Consider the following 22,892-nt stretch of genomic DNA (forward strand, 5'->3'; position numbering starts at 1 on the left):
TGACAATATGTTGTAGTACTTCGGTTCCTTTCAAACTGGAAGACTTCACTGATGCACATTTCTCTGTTTGATGTAATTTTCTGGAAAGTGCCTCCAACTATTTTTCAACAACTTTTACTTTGATAGTTTTTCCTAGAAGAATTTATTGCAGTATTCAGAAATCGTTAATCACCGTTATAGAATTTGTTTATCGTTTTGTTTGTATGTTTGCTTTTCAAATTTAGTGAAAATCTTACCAAAACATTTTCCCCTAACAATTTTTGCGTTGAAAAAATTACCTGTTTATAATTTTTTACTTTTTACTTTTCTTTAGTCACTTTTTATTACGTAGCAGACAGAATTTAAGCTAATAATGCCGAAGTGGAAAGCTTTAGAGGAAAGCTCAGAATGAAGTTTTTCCCTGAGGATTTCCCTAAAAATATTTTTTCTGACTAGTCAATTTTGAGTGGTGTAGGATGTTGAATTCATCTGCCAATTAAGATTTTCTGGTGAATTAATTGGTCATGCACTGGAAAGCAATGGGTCTCTCAAAACTTGGTGGAAATCTGTAAATGGACAAGAGCGTTCCAAAATATTTCAACTAGTATAGTCATTTTTGAATTTAATTGGATTTTGTAATTTTAATTTTTTTTTCCGATCGAATTAGAAAACCTGTAAAGGGAACCTAGTCAACTGTCTTTAGAACAGTGATTCTTAAAGTGTGTTCCACGAATCCGTCTCTTAATATTCGTAACGCTACTCATAATAACAATAAATTGTTCAAATATTAAGAAAAAAAACATCTTATTCAAAGACATTGAATGCAAATACTAAACGAGGGTTTGTGGGAAGTATTGGTCATCTAGCTTACTTCATGTTTTTCATCTGGGTTATCAAAACAATTATTTGAAAAATTATCGCTTTCTAGTTAACTGAGAAAAGAACTGCATGTTATGTAAATCAAATTTGTTTTTGAAAAGAATAGGAGAGAACACATTATATTTCTTAGCATTTCTGAAGTGTACTGTTAGATACAAAGCGAAATATGAATTAATACTGCATTGTTCGAACTACAATTAAACATTTTAAGCATGAAACTCGAAGGATACCTCTCGTAAAGAATATTCTGCGATTAAAATATAATAATAATAAAAATACATGTTTTGATATAAATCCAAAAAAATAAATGATACGGAAAAATCGTTAACATAAAGCTGAAAACGCGAGTGGCCGTAAAAATATTTCAGATCTTTCTGAGAAACAACGATCACACTTTTCGTCAACAAATTTATTCTATTGTAGAAATTGATTTGTTTTTAATGAATCTGAAAATATTATGATGGCAATAAAAATACTAAATTTCGTGTTACAGTCACAATACAACTTGTAATTTGTTTTATTTCATTTCTCTATTATTCTCCTACACTTGCACTTCAAATTTGGTGTATATTGATCTCGAAGAAAAATATCAAGTAAAATGTGTTCCGTATTTTAAGGAGGGTTGAAAACCATAGCTTTAGAGTATATTTTTAAAAACTTGTTTGGACTCCCACATCTTATAACCCTAAATAACTTATGAAAGTTATTTAAAAAAAAAAAAAAAACAAAGATCACGAATCAATATTTATTAAATAATAGAAATATAACAAATTATTATATAAGCTAGTTTTTTGATAAAAATAAACAGGGAAGTTAATGCCCCTGTGGATAAAGTAAGAGCGAGGAAGACGATGTTCTCAGGAGGTGTTGTCTGGGAATTGCACTGCACGATTTAAAAAGTGATGAAGATCATTTTACTAAGATAAATGCAACGACAAGCTGTAAAAGGTCTCTTCTAAACAATGGAATGCTCAACAGTTTAAAGAGTAATTGGACTTAATGACCGTCATAATACATCAAGAAATACTTGTTTTTAAATTGGATCTCAGAAAACCTTGGAATACAAGTATTGATTTTCTTGTAGAGAATTAGATAAATGAAGGCAAATCTTTTTTTTCAAAAATCAAGTCTACTCCAACATTTAAAGATAACCATAAAAAAAAATAACCGTAACAAAACCCAGGCAAATTTGATAGCTGCTTTCTGGTGTCTCTTCATCTTTTACCCTAAATGCTGTAGGAAGAGATTTTTCGAATTTTATAATTTCAATATGAACGCCAACCAGCACAGATGATTCAGCAGAATCTAGAAAGGCTGATGATATGTACCTTTTCTTGAGTTTAACAACCTTCTGATTGTAAACCCTCTCTCTAGTCTTACAGCATGGTAAGACGTAGATTGATAGATGTAGATTTTCAATGTCAAACATTGGCATTATAAAGTGTCACAACAGATATTTTAGTTAGCCATTGAAGGGATTGGTAAGTTGTAGCGTACGTTATCTGGCCTGAATATGAAAGCTATGTTTTATGTAAATTCATATAAAACCGTATATTAGTGATTGGCTAATAACAACTATATTGTCATCTTGGTCTTTTGGATTTGTTCGAAATAGTTGAGAAACTCGTGCTGCACTCTCGCAGAAAAAATCTTAGGTGGAACAAATCATTGAAGAGCTATGAAACAAAATTGTTTCTTAATATTTTTTTTTCCCCACCTATAAAAACCACTTTCTGCCCAAAAGTGTCCCATAACATCCTGGAATGTAGAAACAGTTTAAGGATTCAATAAAAATATAGTATAGCAAGATTTACAACTTCAAAAAATATTTTATTTTTAAGAATATTTAATTAGAGCGTAAGTAATATTTACAAAAGAAATACAATGATTTAAAAATATAAGCCACCTGCAAGAGAGTTTCTTCAAAGAGCAAAAAATTAAACTAATCCGCATAAAATCTTAATTGCTTTGATGTTAGATTTAAAAAGAGTGGCAGATCACAGTATTAAATTTCAGATGCGTATTATTTTGTCATTAATTTCAATCCAGATATGAAATTGAATTACTAAATGATGTCTAAAAAAAAATATGAGATTAAATAAACTTGCAGCAAAGTATTCTGATGCTCCCATTTGATAATGTCTGTAACAAAAATTAAAACATTTTTTTCTTTTTATAAAAGTATAATTTGAAATGGTACACTCATTCACTCACAGTGAAATAGTTAAATTTAGTTTTCCCAATTAATTTACACAAAATAATTATTTACTAATCTTAGATTTAAATCTTAATTCTCTGGAGTGTCACATCGCAGGAAAGCTTAATAAGCTACCGCTAGTCTTTTTTTTTACGAAAAAGCTTTCAATAAGTTTTTTTTTGGTTTACGCCTAATTTACCGTGCCAAATTTGAAGAAAAATTTGTTGAATATGTTTACGTAAAATGGTTAACATAAATCAAATTACATTTAATAAAGTTACGCAGTTTTTTTTGAGAAAGCGAATTTAATGATGCAATGACGTTTCAGTAATCAGTAAACGAAAGTATCACGTAAAATAATTCATTTTAAACAAATTAAAAATATATTCACAATACTTTTTACAAGAGAAAACAAAAACAAATATTTTATTGTCGTGTAAATGTGCTAACAAAAAACAAGGTCGACAGGAGAGCAGATGTAATGTCGGCAAGTGAATTACTATTAAGTGTGTTAGTTTTACTATTTAGTAGTTGCCCAAGCCGTTAAATTTATATTCTGAGAGAAATAATTATTTTTGAACACAAGAAGCATGGTCGGCCATCAAACGTTGGTAATAAGAGGAGAAAAAATTGCTTTACTAGCCCTTTTATTCAAGGTCTACCTCTGGGTTTTTTTTGTAGCCAACAAAAAGTATAATCCGCTCGGAGGATAGAAGCACCCTTTCAGACCATACTGGAATCTTTAGTTGTTGCATACATGGTAGCTAACAATTTCAAGTTTGTTGTAATACTGGCCAAATAACTGTATATTTACGCTATGTTTGTTCATTTTGGTTAATATTTCTAAATGAAAATGTTCTTTTGAGTTATTAAGTTGTTACTCACTAATTAAAAGCTGACTACATTTACGATTAAATTGATTTGTGAGAAAAGTGAAATAACACGATTTTGTAATCAAAGATCTTGGTAATATTTACTCCAAGTTTAAAGCCACTTCTTAAAAAACGTTTGTTGAGTTACGCTTCCTACAAAATCCTATTTCTGAAAAATATCGTTTCGTGTATCAACAGACTTTTAATTTTTTTATCAAAACTTTTACAGGATTGCTTCTAGTTGTATTATTTGGATATAATATGTTGAGCTCTGCTCTTCGGCTTAATTAAAACTTAAACTTTCAATACAAAAATAATTTATGTCTAAATTAAGTTAATGAAAACATCTAGTAAACTTTGTGTTGAAAGGTCAATTTAGTTCACAGGTTTTTGTTATCTAGCATTTAAAATGGGATGTAATAAGACGTACCAGCATTATAAGTTCAAGTCTGTTTACTAGCTTAATTACTAAAAAAAAAAAAATACCTAATTTGGATATAACAGAAAACGAAAACAATTCTGGTAGGTAATCTAACTTAATAATGCAGGACAGGTGCCTACATTTTAATTTAGTGAAGCATCTGTTTATTTATTTTTTTTAAAGTGTAAAACACACTTTCTCTTAATGAATTTGTAAGCAAATCTTCCGCGAACACAGAATTTTAGCAATTTAATTCGCAGAAATATTTTGAGCTGGTTTACCCGAAAAATACAAAGAAATGACGAGAATAGTACAAATACCTCCTCTCTTCGGAAAATCCCTCAAAGATCAATTTTCACACGAAAAAAGTTTTAAACAGAATTGATAATATTGCATGAGTAAACCAAGTTATAAATAGTTCAGCTTGTTTGCTTTTGGGGAAAATCGCAGAAAACTGGAAAAGGAAAATTTGACTGCCAGCCAAAAATTTCTGGGTCGGACCATGCATTCAACTAAAATGGTACTTTAGAGACTTTAGAAATTATCTAGCAACATTTTTCCTCCCAGAAGTACTCATAATAGAATTTTCCTTGAAAAAAGTGCAAATAAACTGCTTAGAGTTATGCAATAAGTGTAAATGGTTTTTAAAAAAAATACTATTTGCCAGAAAATTTTAAAATGTAAGAAAAAAGAAATCAGTAAAGTTTACTTCTGGTTGAAGGTTTTTGATGGCTAAGAATCAGTTCAGTACCATGATGTAAACTACACCAAATACAAAAATTGTTTCAATTTCTTGCCAATTTGCTTTAATTTGAGTTAGACCATTCACCTACACACACACGCACCAAGTTTAAAAGTCCTTAAAATTTTATTCAGGGGTCCTCAAAACGTATTTTTGGTGAAAACGTTTACATCAATAATTTGACACGATCACAATACTTCTTCTTCCCGAGTAAGAGAAACATGGGCGTTACGTCATTATCACTTGTTTAGTATTGGGTAGGTTGATTAAAGGTTAAACGGTAATCGTAATGGGTTGTTGGACAGAGCACTTCCTAGATTAAGTTATAAGTAATATCTACGAAATTAGGTATGTTTTAATCATTATTACATCTACAGTAAACATTTAAACTTTGAAATAAAACAAACGTATTAAAAGAGTGATGAGACCATTCCCATAGATTGCTTTGCTCTCTTCTGTTCCCATATGTAATGTTCTACTTAAATCATAACATTAAGTTCATAATAAAAGTTTTTAATATTCTAAACAGAGCACCGTTTCTTATTTAAATCTAAATGAAGGCATTTTAATCCAAGAGTACTATTAATAGAAATATTTCTTCATTTACAGGTACCGTTAAATTAATAGCGTGATGTTATTAGTTAATAAGAGGGGAATATAATAGAATATTGTGGATAGAGTAGTTGTGAGAAATGTAACTAAGATTCTCATATTACCTGAAGATAATGTTTTTTGTTTTTAATAACGTGAATACCGAATGATTTAGCAATTTAAAAATACTGCTTCAGGTATATAGAAGTTCTCTTAAACTCGAAACTGTTTTTAGAGTCTCAATATGTAGTATGTCGTGTAAGTTTATATCTGTAGATTGTAAAATGAGTAGCTACTCGACAAATCTACATCAAATCATAAAAGATTATTGCGGTGCCCTAAAGTGGTAGTGAATAAGTATTGAATAATGGTCTTCTTAAATGAGTTAGTTTTGTGATTTTAATGATGAGCTAGAGTTTACTGTTCCCGAATGGTGGTTGCATGCAACTATCTTTTCTGACCGTACCTGTATTTGGAGTGTCGCTTTCATGTTATGAGGATTGTTAGTGTTGTTAGACTGGGATGTCAGAAGAAGTAGCTGGTCTCGACAGAGGTGATTTTTTTTATAATATATGTACTATGGTTAATCCAGGTATTGTATTCGTTTCTGATTCCATAGTTTCGATCGCAATCTGCCAACTGGTAATGCAATATTTATGTCGCGAATTTTACAAAAATGTACTAATTTAGTTTTTATACTTACCCAGCTACTATAAATCACTTTTATTTGCAACTTTTCTCCGTGGAAATTATTTTTAAGAGAATTGTTGGGGAATATTGTAAGTTGACTTTCGTCTAAAGACCATCTTGAAAAATGTTTACTATTTTGCCACCTATATAAGCATTGCTGTGATCTTAAGTTTGAAGAAATCGGTTAACTTAAAAATGCTTCATAAGTACAAGATCTTATTGAGATTTTTTTAAAAACCGGCTACATTGATTCGATTTAAGGTCTCAAAATGCCTTTACTTTATCTCCCTGTTCACTCCATCAAAAAGCCATCACGTTTATTCTTTATTTATTTATTTTATTATCATTATTTTACAGAAACAGTGAGATAGAGAGGAATCAATCATTTCAAGAGATAAGCGGGCATGAATTGCTGGACTAATTGAGGTCCTTCAAAATTTCATCTGTACCTCCATCATATCCGCATTTATTTTAGGTAAAAAGAAAATTTATCTTTTATATTACGAAAATTGCATGTGATTTTTCTTATCATATAGTTTATAGTCATATTTTAAAAATATTCAACCTAGTGTAGTGAATATTACTCTGCCAGTCGCTGTAAATGTGGGCTTTGTTTAAATGTTCTAAATTTTAAGTCAGCTATCAACATTTTTCATTTACTTTTTTGAGGGAGGAGGCAACTTTATATTCTCAAAAATAGTTTCAGTGAAATTTTTTAAACTTTATAGGTCTATTAAGTTTTATTTTAAACATTTCGAAGAAGAAAATTCATTGGCTTCCTTCTAAAGTGTTACTTATTTATTTTTTACTGAATTTTACAGATTATCACATTTGTAATACTAGCGAGAATTAAATAGTTATTAAAATCTCGAGTTTGTCTTAATCGCTTGACCATAATGTGATTTTTTTTTTTGTCTGCCTATCGCTTTTGCGCGAGAATCTCTCCTTTCTTTGATTCTTGCCTCAAAAGTCAATTTTCTTATGATGACGACCCTATATCAAACTAACATTTAGTAAAAAGTTTAGTTTTGAAGAAAAACTTGAATACATTTGAGGAAGGAAATAGAGTCTTGAATACCATTGTAATCACTGATCTGGATTCAATGAAGTTAACTTTCTGTTAAGCTACTAACTATAACTAATACAGTTAGTTTGATATTCAGTTAGCAGAAGATATAAACAAAAATGAAAAGGGATTTTTTTTTTTTAATCAAATATAAATTATTATGTAAAAATTTATCGCAATAAACCGTTAGGATAAGTACAACGGTATCAAATCTCAATCAATGCATATAAATTAGGCAAAATAAAATTGAAGAAGAACAGGAGGCGGAAAACCCCAATACATATTAAGTAGTAACAATAGGAAACGGATCAATAATAAATTTATAGATTTAAATAATAAAGAGTTTATAAAATAAAGTTGAAGAGAAAGACGGCGGCCGAACTTTAGGCAGAGGAAACATTTTAGATTTTTTTATTTTTTTTTTTGGTGGAGACTGTGACCGTTTTTGTAAGTCCTGACAAATCTTGGTCGTAAATTGAGGATTAGGCTGTCAGATATTATTTTTTAGGAGACCGGTAGTTCAGTTAGGCTGTTTAGTCGGCAATGTCATTTTTTAACTTTATTCATCTGCATATTATTATCAAATAGTTAACTCTTCCGTGGGATTACTTTTAAGCAGGTATTTTGTGGCCTGGACAGTCCACAGAAAATAGGGAATTTAAGAAAGATATATACTGTCATAAAAAATATATTTGTGTGTTTATTTAGTTTTTGATAAATATCGTAGATATTCTGATTCCCACATGTTTGAACTTAAAGCAATGAAACCATTAGCTTATTCTGCATAAATGCAGTGCATGCGCTGCCAATTTTACAACTTCTATTCATTTTTCTGATATCACCAAAATTGGTACAATAGGGCCAGAATCAAATGCTGCTTTTAAGCCAATATAGGCCAAATATATATTTCTCCCTCTATCCCAGAATCTCTCCATAATTCTGGGGATCAAACATATTTGGATCCAGGCAAGACCCTCCGCAGTCCCCGCAGGCTATATAGCCCCGACTTTCAGTCTACGGGATTTATTATATTACGAAAGTTTAAAAGGAAAATTAAATTTCAAAAAAACCTTTTCATTAATTTTTTATTTGTCAGTTCTAATTCAAGCTTCGCCTAAAAGTAACTTCGCTTAAAATTTGTTTTCGGAATAGTTGCTGAAATACTAAATAATTTTCATTATATCTTAATTTATCCATTTTTGAATTCGTTTATTCATTAAACCATTACTTTTAAACATTTTTGCTTTAAGTTTCTTAGAAAGATAAAGAGCAAAACTCGTAATAGAAAGAATACGGTGTAATTCTATTAAGGCGATGTTGATTTTCAAACTGGTCCATTGTTTGTTTAGCAAGTGTAAATATCGCTGTCGGCCGAGCCCACTCTAATGTCTTAGTCAACATACACCATTTCTCACCTCGCTTTTAAACGTTTGTCTTTACCTTGGGCAAGCTTTTACGCTATTCATTAACTTAAAACTCCAAGGTTTCTCTGGTAAAAATCACATTCTTACTTCAATCAGTTCATCATTTATTAGGAGTAATATATTATGAATTAATGCAAAATGCTGATTTTTAAATTAGTCATAAGTAGAGAAATCAACTTTTAAATCTTTAGTTTGAAGCCCCTGTCATAGATTTTTGGAAACAAATCCCTATTCAAAATTCAGGCTTTCTTTATGGAAACTTTCACTTAAAAATTGGAATGAAAATCCAACTAATTTCTTTAAAATTTATTTCATTTATCTTAGCGTGTATTTTTTTTTTAATTTCTTATTAGCGTTGACCTGTTTTGCGAACGTAATATTTATTGTTTGCCAGCTATTTTACTAACAGACTTACTATAACCTTCCTACAGGTTTAATATGGGAGAATGTTACAAATAGCATTGTTAGGTTCTATTAGTGAAGTTAGCCAAGTTTTTAGGAAATCCCTGAATTCTTTCGCGACAAAACTTCAGGAAATTCGAATATCTGTTTTCGTAAAGTTGTTCTTTTGGTTAAACAGATTTCATTTAAACTTGTAATTAACCTTTCGAAGAGGTGAAGAATCTTACATTGTGTTGATAAGGTTTTACTGTTACATTTTGAATGTGCTTACATTGGTAAATAAATAACAACATTCAACTCATCAATCATTTCTGCCAAAAACAGTCCCTACGAAATAATAACGAATTCTTATGTCCTCAAAAATCCCACAAACTATTTTTAAAGAGAAACGATTTAAAAAACTAATCAAAAGGGTTAAGTGATAACTTTTGCCATTCAAAAAATAAGGTATGAATTACATATTTATTGTTTTTACCAATACAGTTTTAAAAACAACTAGCTCGTTATGCAAAGTAGTCGTCATACAATTTAAATGATTTTAAGCTGTGATATGCTTAAAATTGGGCTTCATATGTAATCGTATTAAAGTGTTTTGGACAAGAATGAAGTTTTACATAATGAAGGTTGGCTAGACAAGAATCATGAAAAAGGAAATTTCATTTTAACGAAGTAATCAAATAACTTAGGTGTTCTAAAATTTATATCAAAATTTGTGAATCTCTTGTGCCGAGAAACAAATCGTGGATTTTGGTGGTACAGGGGCTACGAGAGTGAGTCAAGGGAAGAATTAGTAGCCTTCTTTGGAGAAGAATCCATTGAAAGATAGATCAAGCAAAGAGATCTTTCTGATATAATTAATAGTTTAGTTAACGGCCATAATATGTTAAGGTTATATTTTTTGCGTATTGAAATTTTGTTGAAATATTTAATTGATGAACTAACATTTAAGAATCAAAAGATTCTTTGCAGATAAGGTAGGTTTCTTCTTTTCAATTATGACCGCTTCTTAATATATGTATAATAATTCTTAAAAATAATTTTTTAAGTGAGACATATTGATTAATCTGTTTTTTGTAATTATTTATTTATCTGACGATCAAACATTAATTACTAATTTCCATTAATTTTGTTTCAGAAGTATTAAATCATTTTGCGGAATAAAGTGGAATGACAGGAAGCCGAATTTAAAACCACTACACTCATCAGGATGTCGAATTTTAACAGAGGTGACTCACGAAAAGAAGAATTTAAGTACAAGGCATTGTCGAGGCAAAGTAAAGGCCGTTCTACAATATTAAAATATGGTAAGCAGTAAGTTATAATAATTTTATAGATATATTCATTTATGTGTGTTGGAGGATTTTAATCCATTGTAATGTGTCCAAAAGAGTCACCCTCATTTAGCAAATATCACTCTTAGCAAGAACAAATTTCGAATTGCCATAAACATAGCATAAATTTATTGATTGAATAAAATACTCATTCTTTTTAATTAATATGAATACTAAACATAAATAAAATATTATTTATCTAGTAGTAATCCTAGAAATGGAGTAAACAATTTAAATTAGATCTTATACAGATCCTTCTAATAAATTTGAACGCGAAAATATATCATGTTTGTTCTAAAACAATAAACATGATTTACGAGTTTCAAAGTAAAAATTAATTTAATAAAATAGTTTCTACTTAAACGAATCAAAGAGATTTACAAGAGATTCACTCGTAACATCAAACTCTTGTTGAAATTTCTGACTGACAAGTTTATCTCTCTCGTAATATTTGTGAAAGGATTGTATTATAGGCCTGAATTTACTAAGATCTTAATAAAATATTATTAATTTATACAATTCTAATGCGGAGGATGTGCTAGGAGTGGTAATAAAATTGTTCCAAGTTAATTTTAAGTAAAAAGGAGGAGATTAAAAAAATTGTTGAACAGAAATTGGATTTCCTGTAAGTATTATTACTAAAAATCGGAGTACTATTTCTCGTCCGATGTAGACAGAGAGATTCTTGTAAATAATCTTAACTGGATTAATACTAATTAGGTAAGTTTCTGAAGCAACATCTGATCAATAATTTAAGAAGAGCGTTTCACCGATTAAATTAGAAAGTGTCTTAAAGGACCAAGATCAATATGTTTCACTTACCAGAAGATGTTGCCAATTGCAATATTTACTTTGCTAATGGCTCTTACAGATAAATGCTGTCCAAGAAAAGTTGCCCCCGAGTAATGAATTACTTGAGATTGTTTCTAAATTTTTAGAGCCATTTAAAAGTTCTATTACCAAAAAGAAAGGCAAAGGTAAGGTTTTAATTTGTAAGTTTTAAATTCAAATTCGTCTAAATGAAGAGAACGCCAAAAGAAAAATTACCCTTGTGGTACGTCCGATTTCCCAGATAAATTTGGTCTGTCAGAAGCGTTAGTTTTACTTTTAGCTGCAAGAGGTCAGTCTTGATCAAGCTACTTGCAGTATTCTATATAATATGTTCCAACTTTAACGTTCTAGGCTGTTTATAAATATTTTATATTTAAATAAGCTGTAGAAAAAATTAAAACAACTTATTTATTATTAAAACTGAATTCAGTCTTCAAGCATTTGAGGCAAAATCACATTACTTTTTATGATTCTACCTAACACCTTGTTTATCCATTTTAAAAGTAGGTAGCAGGCGAGTGTATTATTTTGTTAAACAAATTAATTTATATCGACTTACTGTTCTTAAAACCATGGTTTAATTGACCAGATATTAAATCTGATATAGGTACTTGACAAAATGTGCAACCGATGTCTTGAATGTTATACTCTTTTTAAAAAATTATTCTACTACACTTGTGCATGCACTTATCGTAATTCTTTCTACCTTAATTTTTAAATAAAAAAAAAAACCTATTGCTGGTTTACTAAACCACTTAGAAGAACAAAAGAAATTCTCAGAATGAAGGATTTCAATATTGTACAAAGAGAAATATGAATGGTTTGTAGTATTCTAGTTTTAAGAGTGATTCACTTAAATAATGTAAACAAAAAATACATTAAAGCAAAAAATTCAAAGAATTATAATGTAACAAAATCAAAAGCGTGTGGAGATAGATCGCAGAGAGAGAGAGGAAAAAAGATAGTGGATCGATTCAAACAAAGCATCCAGGATATAAAGCCAATTATGGTATCATTGTACTACAGTTCGACCATTTAACATATTTAGTAAACGGCTGCTAATTTAAATGTCAAATAGCCGTATTCAAGGTAAAAATGAACATATATTTTTTGTAGGCTGTTGTTTTCTAAACGTAGTTCGAATTCTGATGGCTCAGGTTTGCTTTATCGTTAGTTTGTTCAATATTGACGATAAATTTTAGTGCTCCTTAGTTATTTATAGGTGAAAAGTAAGTACCAATCATGAAATGAATTGTGTTGTAACATCGCGCATCACATATACTCATTTTTGTATTACAATTATGTGAAACAGTTTAATTATTTAACAAGTATTTTTTCCTAATAGTTGAGCATACATATTTTGATCCAAACATTGATAACTACTTTTCGTATCAATGCTACATCTAATGTTAATCTAATGATTATCACTTTGACACTGATAAATCTTTCAAAAGAAATTACTTTCCATCTTTTTATATATTTTTGTTTTCAAATAAATCAGATGATAAATTCATTTCAATTACTTAACTGTGCCTTCCAACTAAGTGCATCCCAAACAATTTTCTGCAGAAGCCCCAGAACATCTAGGAAGTTTAAATACCACTAGCGCAGCAATCCAATTTTATTATGAAATATTTCTTTTCAGTCTAAATGGGGCCATGTAGAGGCACTAATTATTTTATTTTAACTTGTATCGGCAAGCTAAAACACCATTGTTTCAACCACATATTGACTATTTAACCAACTTATTTACTCTTTTTCCTTGCACTCTATAGCTCCACAAAACAAATTTAAGTAAGTCCTTAGCCATACAGTTACTATTGTATTTTGAATTCTTTTCCAAAAACAACCTGAGTCCAACAAAAATTGTTGAAATGATTGGAATTGGTATTCAGGCTCCTAGAGAGCTCATCAGTTCACAGCTAATAAGAAATCGAGGCCTCTACTCTGCGTTTCCTTTGTTCAACCTCTGCTCAACGTTTCAACCTTTTTTCATCACATTTTGGGAACAAAGGATCAAGGATAATGATGATTTGGGAACAAAGGTTCAAGGATAATGATTATTACTTTGACTCTGATAAAAGAAATTAATTACTTTCCATCTTTTAATAAATTTTTGTTTTCAAATAAATCAGATGATAAATTCATTTTAACACCTGTTAAAGGGAATACAATATTTTCTTTCAGCTGTTTATAAATGGCTAACGTTTTACTTAGTTTAGCTTCTGCATTATCCTCTTTGGCAAGCTGCAGTATCTCTAAGGATTGTAAAAGATCCTGAAAAATTTAAATAAGTGTTTTTAGGAATATTAATCGAAATAATTTAATAGTTAAAGTAAAAATAAAATTCTACTTAATTTATAATACTTACTTCCACCTTCAGTTGCAGAGTGTTGTCAATATTTAATGTCCAGTTTTTATTAAGCAATTGTAGAGCAGCAACTTTTAGTGAATGACAACTTTCCGCATGCTTTCCACTGATCATCAAAGTATTTTTTTTAATTTCAATATTAAATAAATTTCCAGATATGAATATTTGAAATTTAGTTTTTTTACCTGAAATTATAAAAAATGAAAATTTTTAAATGTTCATTGTTATCATTTCTTTATAGCATCTTGAATTCCACACCGATTGAACCGAATACCTATTCCTTCTTAACATAACTGGGTGTTACATCTTTAATAATAAATACTTCCATTTTTGAAGTCGTTAAAGTTAGGACTCACAATTAATATTTATTTATTTTCTGCCATTATAATTAAACGATGACAAATAGTTTGAAATTAAGTTTTCAAAAAAAAGTAGAACACTCGTATAATACAAAAGAGGTACATACTCTTGTTAATGCTTCTTAAGAAGAAGCCAAAAACAAACCTAACATCATGCTCTAGGGTCAACTATAAGCTCTTTTTAGTCACTTAATTAGCGCTTCAGGATGCCAATAAACGTACAAACTCACAGGTGAGTATCCACATTAGTCAGAGAATTAGTCACAATATAAAAACTACTCGTCTTGGTGACGGAAGCACTAAAACATTTGAAATAAAGACTCGAAGAATTTAGAGCCTTCAAAATGCTCTTAAATCATTTTAAACTCTACCTAATCAGAATTAGTCTCAACTAATATCAAATGTAGCTTAGAAGATCATGTTCCAAGGAATAGTTACTGCAATACAAAGTAATCCTTACAAATCTCTTCCCATTCGCTATATCTCCACAAGGCTCTGCAATTAGAAAGCAATGTTTTCACTATACAGTTGACAGGTAGTTCCTCATTGATGGGCACCTCAAATGAACATGAACTCTTTTCCTCATTTTTCTTAAGGTGTGTGTTGTGATCATTTTTACTGATATTTTCCAAAATTTCTTCAATATTTACCTCTCTTTCAACATTCGACTGATACAGTTTTAAAGAGTAAGCTGGTTGTATGAAATGGCTTATATCTAATAAAATCTGCAACAAAAATGAAATAAATAAAACTAAATTATACACAAAAAATGTCAAAAGAAAATGAAAATACATGGAAGGATCGAAACAGAATTACACTTTGATATAAAATGGACAATTAATACATAAGGAAACATTTAATCGGGAACCTACAATTAAAATTTTAATTTGTACCCACACATGAAGTTTCCTTACAAAACTCAAAATTTTCTTCAAATTTTGAAAAAGTTCGTTCACAAAATGCTACTAAATTGTTATGAAAATAAATTCTGTAACCTAGAGATTTCAATCTGAGATTTTTCTCTTTATTAGCATACGATTTGTGGATAATATCATTACTGAAAAATGTTCAGGCTGACCTTTAAATTCTAAGAGACGTGTAATTACATTTTTAAAATAGGTTTAACCCTTAGATTAGTTTTAAATCGAAATTTAAATAGCTAATATGCAGACATTTAAATTTACCTACATTTCCAATATTTAGATGCGGGCGATATTTATCTTTTCCGATATAACAAATAAGATTAGCATCCACCAGGTAATCCCAATAATTTCCTTCGTTTACCAGTGATATGAAATCTACAAATGGATTGTTCACTGCTAGATCATGTTCCAGGTTTCTCACGAATGTAAAACAGCAATCGTTTGTTAACAAAGTTAAATGCACTTTCCAAATTGTATTTCGAAAAATGATTCCAGGATTTTCACTTTTTATGATAATTCTAAATGTGTGTGATAAACCTGCAACTAATAATAGGAGTTAAAATTAGAATAACATTATAAAGAGGGGAATTGCTGTTTGAAAAAGGAGTAATTCACAAATTTCATTCAAACAGTAGATTATAAAGGAGAGTGGCTATAAGTTGAATTCACTTTGACCTTAGAAATTTATTGCGGCTAATATACCATTTACTAAATAAGAATATTATACGTATATCTATTTCATTCCTTAAAAGAAAAATAAGAAATAATAGCTTTAGCAGCAGGGAAAATATAACAAGAAAATTTGACTTAAAATATCTTACTTAAAACCACCTGAACTGATAATGAAAACTTCATAACAGAATTGTTCAATGAGTAAGATAAGGCATTGATATAATTATCTTTTTCTTCCAATTGTTTATTTAATTGTTCTAGGTATTTATTTTTTCTTAAAAATTCGTCAAAAATTCCTTTGTCTGGCATTTTAAATGTATAGTTTTCAATCTTAGCATTCAGATCAATAGCATATAACGTCCTATGTTTCGTTGTAGCAAAAATTATATGTTTTTGTTCTGGAATTGTGCACATACCTAAAACATCTAAAGATAAAAAAAATTACTTGTGGCTTACAAATTTTAATTTATAAGAAAAAATGAAATTAAGTATAACAAATTACCTCTGACTGGTAGTTTAATAATTTTATTTGCTTCAAAAGTGTTACTAGCATAACATTCAAAATAATCGGTAGTTACAACAAATTCTGGTGAAATAAGGGCATTTCGTATTCTATTTGATGGCATGTAAAATTTTCTACAACCATATTGTTCCAAAATTGCAACCGTTCCTCCGTCAAATACCAGGATAAGATTGGATTTCCTAGCAATTCTGTTCGGTTCTGTAATTAGCAAGTAAATAAACATACTTCGTTATGAAATATTACAAAAACATTTTTATAAATTAAGTTTTTATGAATAAAATTTATTGGTAAAGTTCAAATACTGAACAAGGTTGAATGTACTAAGTTAACCATTAACTCGTACAATACATTGTCCAGAAATAATTATTCCAGCAGAACAGAAACTGCTGCCCTGCAGAAGATAATAAGAAAGGAACATAGGCATAAGTAGAAAGTAACTAATTAGAAAATACGGTACAGTTTCCTTTTTATTTTTATTATTTTTTTGTAATTCTTGAGTCTATTTGCTTTCATTTTAATTTTATTAAAAAATAAATTAATGATACAAAAAATTATTATACACCTACCTTTGCTTACCGTACAACACCAATTGGCTTTCACAGCCTGAAACGGCCAGCTAAACATGAAATGTGGTGTTAATCGATTCTCATCCAATAAAACTCCACAAATTATACTTTCAGGAAGGGATATCACAAGAAGTCCAGATTGGAAATTATCCAACTGTTCTTCGGGAAACCAATTTCTAATATAGGCAAGTTCAATCTCCTCTTTAGGTACGAATAATATGAAGGAAATCTAAAGTATCACACTCTTAGAATAGTAACTTCAGTTATTGTAGTATCACACAATTGTTGTATAAAAATAAAGAGTTATACCAACATCATGCTGCGGTGTCATCATAAGTGGAGTTGAGCGAACGGTAAAACATTTTGTTTCTTTAAATGTCTTCAAATTTATGATTTTTGCAATAACAGAGATCTGTGTGTTAATAAGAAAAGCAAAACTTTCTTCTGACAAAAGACATGCTGCTTGCAACGTAGAATTTTCATAGATTCTGTGTACTTTTTTTAGATAAGACTTCAATACTCTTTTTGGAGATTCTTCAAAAAGATCACCTTCCCATTCCATATCTCTGAAATGAATTATTTCACAGTTCAACCATCAGACAGATCTTCTTTTACTTCTTATAAAAAGAAGTTATGTTTAAAGTTCTGGGTACAGCAAGTCACAAATTTATTAGAATCGCAAATATTTCTTTATACGAACGCATCAGATTGAAAAGTGTTATCTTTCAGCCAAGAGCAACTCTTCTAAATGTTACCAATTATTTGCCAAACAAAGATGTTAGCATCTTTCACGAATTATTTAACCACCAGAGGTTCTAAAAATCAGACAATCTTGATAAATAAAAATTTCAGGGACCAAGCCATTCAATTTTTTTTTTAGAGAAGAAAATCGGATGGAGAGATATTCATATTACTAAATCCATCAATGATTTAAAATAAAAGCGTTTGGCAACATCATATCATTTCAGCAGGTCGAAAATACGATAAACTTTATGAAAAATTGATAAAATTATGGTAAGCCTATGTTTAAAGGTAAATTCCACTTGTCAGAGAAATATTTAAGTGAATTACATACTTCAGAACTGAAGCTAATAACTGATCATCCCTTCTTTTTTTATAAAAACGTCTGAGGAACGATGGCAGTATCACAATGCGTAAAATAAATACTGTTATGAAAAGCCTACGTAAGAGTACTCGCTAGATATTTTAAACCCAGAGGGTAATGTTATTGCACAATAAAAATAACTTACGGAACAACTTCCCGCACTATTTCTAATAAAAAACAACGGCTGTCAACAACGTAACATTTATCTTCCACACAAAATACTTCAACTATATCTTCGCTAGCCACCAGCTCCTATAAAAAATACATTCCTTATCATTAGAAACTAAGTATAGTATACATTAAGAAAAGGATAGTACTAATTCACATATAGTTTCTATACCTCATAACAACAATGAAGTTTTGGTGATTCCATTGGCTTCAGTATTTGCTCTTTGCTTAGACTGCAGACATAAATGTGGCTAGTATGCCATCCAATTAGTTTGATACCTTCAGAATTAGTCCATATTTTTAAATGGGGCACAGCGGGAAAACTATCCATTATTTGATTAAACAATTTCATTGATAATATTGACTTCAAATAGAGTTTCTATCACCTGTTTAATGTTTGTGGTTAAACTGTAATAACTTGGTAAAACAGAAGCTTAATTCATAGGTAAACATAACATTCATGATTAACCTGTAAAATATCTATATTGTTGAAATAACCTGCAACAATACAGACAAAAACAATTTCACGTTCAACCACCAGGGGAATTTCAATTGATTCTTATCCAATCGTACGCTAACATCGATTTGTTCACATTAGGTAAGACTAAAGCAAGTCAATTTTACCATTTTAGCCCCCCCCATAAAAATCTACTTAAAAATATTATTTGAAAGAAGTTTAACCAGCTAATCTTCCACGGATAATTTTTATTATAGTCTTTTGCTTATTTTGACACAAAGTCTTAATTGTAATTGCTTCTATTATGTATTTATTTACTTTATACATGGACCTAGTAAAATTAAAAAATGAAGCAAGCTTTAGTTAACAAAGTAGAATAAGTCTACGAGAATACAACTTTAAATCGAGATCTAACAATAATAATGTGAACAAGTAAACCTAAAAAAAACTAGTTCTTTAATATATTTTATTGGATATTATTAAACTGCTTTTAACGATTATATTTTTATGAATTTTGCTTTAATTGAGTGCATTCGACTTTTGTATATTAAATTTATTTAATTAATTCTTTGAACAGCTAAAAAATGCTGTCAGATACATACATCTGTGGAATATGCTGGTTTTTGTCCTCTCCTATAGTTAATAACTAAACATTCTACTTTATTTCATAACTTTCAAGAGAATCGTTGCTTGTAAGTTATTGTTAAGTTAACTTCCCTGTATCGTATTGTTCTTTTTTGTTTTCAAGACACGTTTTGGGTTCTTAAAATTTTAACGCAAGTTAGGAATTTTGAAATGTATTGGTATAATCTGATAAATAAATGTAAAATAAATATCATTTATATGTACGCATAATCACTAGTCATGACATAGGCGGAAAAAACTAATGTAAAAAACGTTAAGCAAAATAATATGAATATTGAGTTCTGAAACAGTGTTAAATTATTTAACATTTTCGATTTGTTTGTTAAATCAACAGAATTCAAATAAATAAATGTTTTAGTGCTACCTCGTGGTGAATATTTGAACTAACCATTTGGAGAATTGAGATAAAAGAAGAATGGTTTTGAAAAAATGCTGATAAAAACAGTGATTGTTCCGCTTCCTGGAAGAGACTGCATAAACTAAAGTTGATTTGTTAATCATTTTCTTTGTTTCTTTTAATTACTCCTTTGCTGTGGTTTCTTTAAATAAGTCATTATGGCAATTAGATGGCATTAGGTAAGTGGTAATTAATGATACCGGAAGTGAGCTGAAATAAATTGTTTTCTGTTGAGAAAAATGCAAAAAATGAATCTTCCTTGTCGAGTGTGTAGAAACACATCCAGACTATAAAGCAAAGTGAATTTCGCAGGGTGGGAGGGTGGGGCAAATATTCAAACATTTTTTAATATTTTAATGCAATTAATGTGTGACTAGATTTATGTACGTACGTTAGAATATTTTTAATTCATGGAAAATATTTTTCAATATTTTAATGCAATTAATGTTACTTTGATACAATTTATGATAAATATGTTAGAATAGAAGGAGCCATATATTGTGTGTGATACTTTCATGTTTGATGATAGAGATGTGCTACACATCTTTGGTTGGAGAGACAAGCGACAGAGCGATCTACATGACTCTTACATTAAAAAATAATACTAGAAATTGTAAAAGATTTTTTTATAATTTGTATATAAATGTTTTTTATAAATAAAATATCATGAAAACTCAATAATATATCTTTTATTTACTCTTAAATTAGCTGAATTAGTTTTTTTTATTTATTTTTACTCCTACAACACATTATTATGATTCATTAAGGGAGACAAATGTTAAGACTAGTTATATTTGGAGTGATGAGCGACAAAGCGATGTGTCCCCCTTGATCACTTAAGTCGTACTGAATAAAAATTGTTGTGACAGCAGTTTATATAGTGGTCCAATATTGGACTGCTAAGTGGCGCTCTCTTACGGATTTTTTTTGGACGAGCGACAGAGCGATACTACCCCCTACCTTACTCAAGTCGTACTGAAGAAAAATTGTTGTGACATTGCACATATAGTGGTCCAATAGGTGCTGCTCTCTTACGGATTTTTGTGAAACTAATTTTTTACTTCTCCGTCTAGTGGCGTTTTCTGACGGATCTCTTTAGAACTAATAATTTCTTTTTTTAAAAAATGTCTTATTTACGTTTCCTAAAGAAGTATTATTATGGAAAACGTGTGATAATTTTTATTTTGTTTTTGTTTTATTAATTTTCTACATCTTCTTTTATGTAACATGTTTTTTTATTGGAAAATAAATAAAAGATATATTATTGAGTTTTCATGACCTTTTATTTATAAAAAACATTTATATACAAATTATAAAAAAATCATTTACAATTTCTAGTGTTATTTTTAATTTTAATGATCCACTGACTTTTGAAGTTAGCCTCAGTTATCTTTTTGTGTCTTAATTCTTTATTAATGGATTTTTTATTGAAATCCTAGAATGGTTCTATTTGTAATGTCTTAACTGAGGATATAAAGAGTAAGTTTAATAACTTCTTTTTTTTTAATCGGATATATGAACTTAGGAGTGGAAGACGTAAAAGTAAGTTTTTGTTATAATAATAGTTTACTTGTTACGTATATCGCACAGATAAGAGTACATTAGTAAAGCCCTGAAAATATCTTATTTATAATTAATTTAAAATCTGAATCGTGCTCAGAAATCAAATAATAAGTTATTTAAAATATAAATAAGAAAAGTTAGAACTATATCATTTTTCATTAAAATTGAAACTTGTATCTTACTTGCTTAAGTTTAATATTTGATGTCTAAAATTAATATTTTTTTTTTTATTACAGTGACATTTAATGACACTTATTTCTTCTTTTAATTACAAAACTATTTGAGAGAAATAGAAAATAATTAAAAACAAACTTGGAAAGTTATGACTTAATTTAAAACATTACTTGTCTAAACAAGTTGTCTCTCAGTAAAACTGACTTTTTTGATAACTTTTTAAAATCTAATTCTCATTATCAGTGTTTACAAGTAGTACACATAAATTTAACTAAAATTTAAGCGATACCTAAATTAAATAGAATTTGGTGTACAATATTTTATTACATTATAATTAATCTGTATAAGTATTTATATATGCATATGGTATACAAATATATGTAATGTATACATAAATAGTTAACATTAAAAAACTAAAAAATCACAGTTCAAGATTTTATAGTTAACATTAAGTTCACTACTTCTATACTTTGACGGGATCAAAACTAAACAAAGTGTTAGTTTGTTTATGAAATGATCACTATTCAATGGTAAATTCCGTTTTTAAGATCTCTTACTTTTGCAGATTTCTTTTAATGCATGCAAAATAATAATTAAGAATGAGAAATAATGTTTACTTGAATAAAAAAAGAACTGTATATGATTTAACTCAATCTTATCACCTGTACATGTGATCCATTTTTAAATAAGCTTTGCACAAAAAGGATCCATTTGGTGATCCAAGTTATTCACAGGTTAAACTCAAAAACAGCGGGGTCTGAATGGTACAGACATCTGTTCCCTTAGTTCTGTGAGAGACAGAGAGAGGGCATAATCCATTTTGTAGGTAAATTTAAGGTATTGGAAGTTACACTTATCTTATTCTGCCCTAAACAAGGTTGTTGAGTTAAGTAAACATTATTTCTACACCTAGTAATTGTTTAAACAAAAGAAGTCAGTTATTTTTATCTTAAATACAGAATAAATTGAGCAACAGATGAAAAGATATACATACCACAGAATTTAAAATAAAAAACACGCACAACTGAACAGACTACCTTTGGTAGGAACTGTTTTATTTATACTGACCGAACTGTACCTAATCTATTCTATTATATACACTTTGTACAAAAACTAACTTACAAGATATTGTCCATATTATTTCCTTTTAATTATCTTCGTTAAGTATATGAGTAACTGATTTGAAAATTCCGTAGTACACCTATATCTAAGCGATAAGAATGCTAGAAATCTAAAGAATATAAAATAAAATAGAACCCCAACCAATTGCGGTGCAGTCTCTTCACCTTCCATGCCCAGATCTCTCACCAACATTCTTCCATCGGCGTAGTGACAATAAGAAATTTCGTTTGTAGTTTCTTGACAAGTCATCACCCTGAAAAAGAAGAAGTTTTATTCAGAATTTATCTTTTATATTTGTGGATGTAGTAGAGCAGGACATGCAAAAGATGTGCTGTCGAGTCTGTGATCCAGAGCGCCTCTGGATCTAGAAAGGTTAAGTTTTCACCAAAGATTTATTTATCCACATCTTAAGCTAGTATCAA

The 22,892-nt window shown here is 29.4% G+C and overlaps 1 protein-coding gene and 1 long non-coding RNA gene across 9 annotated transcripts in view; one reads left to right on the plus strand and one right to left on the minus strand.

The window, feature by feature from the left end:
• Window positions 1-5,338: 5,338 nt before the first annotated feature.
• Window positions 5,339-12,859, plus strand: LOC141451697 (uncharacterized). The gene is made up of 3 exons (XR_012457038.1): window positions 5,339-5,438; window positions 6,729-6,846; window positions 10,399-12,859. It is a non-coding gene; the product is annotated as an uncharacterized lncRNA (long non-coding RNA).
• A 510-nt stretch (window positions 12,860-13,369) lies between these two features.
• Window positions 13,370-22,892, minus strand: part of LOC141451695 (ATP-binding cassette sub-family G member 1-like) — a 137,077-nt gene continuing 127,554 nt past the window's right edge. For 6 of the 8 annotated variants that reach the window (XM_074123203.1, XM_074123206.1, XM_074123207.1 and 3 more), the window contains 3 exons: window positions 18,285-22,723; window positions 18,090-18,196; window positions 17,371-17,654 (listed from right to left, as the gene is read on the minus strand). In XM_074123203.1, the coding sequence (XP_073979304.1) occupies window positions 22,486-22,723 (238 nt within the window). In that variant the 3' untranslated portion in view covers window positions 17,371-17,654; window positions 18,090-18,196; window positions 18,285-22,485. Of the gene's footprint in view, window positions 13,703-13,796; window positions 13,982-14,615; window positions 14,881-15,343; window positions 15,622-15,899; window positions 16,176-16,252; window positions 16,472-16,839; window positions 17,069-17,148; window positions 17,655-18,089; window positions 18,197-18,284; window positions 22,724-22,892 lie in introns of those variants that run through there. The other 2 variants (XM_074123202.1, XM_074123208.1) reach the window with 2 other exon arrangements.

This window comes from Rhodnius prolixus, unplaced genomic scaffold, assembly GCF_049639745.1.
Source record: "Rhodnius prolixus isolate KJV_2025 unplaced genomic scaffold, Rpr scaffold_14, whole genome shotgun sequence".
Lineage (NCBI taxonomy): Eukaryota > Metazoa > Arthropoda > Insecta > Hemiptera > Reduviidae > Rhodnius > Rhodnius prolixus.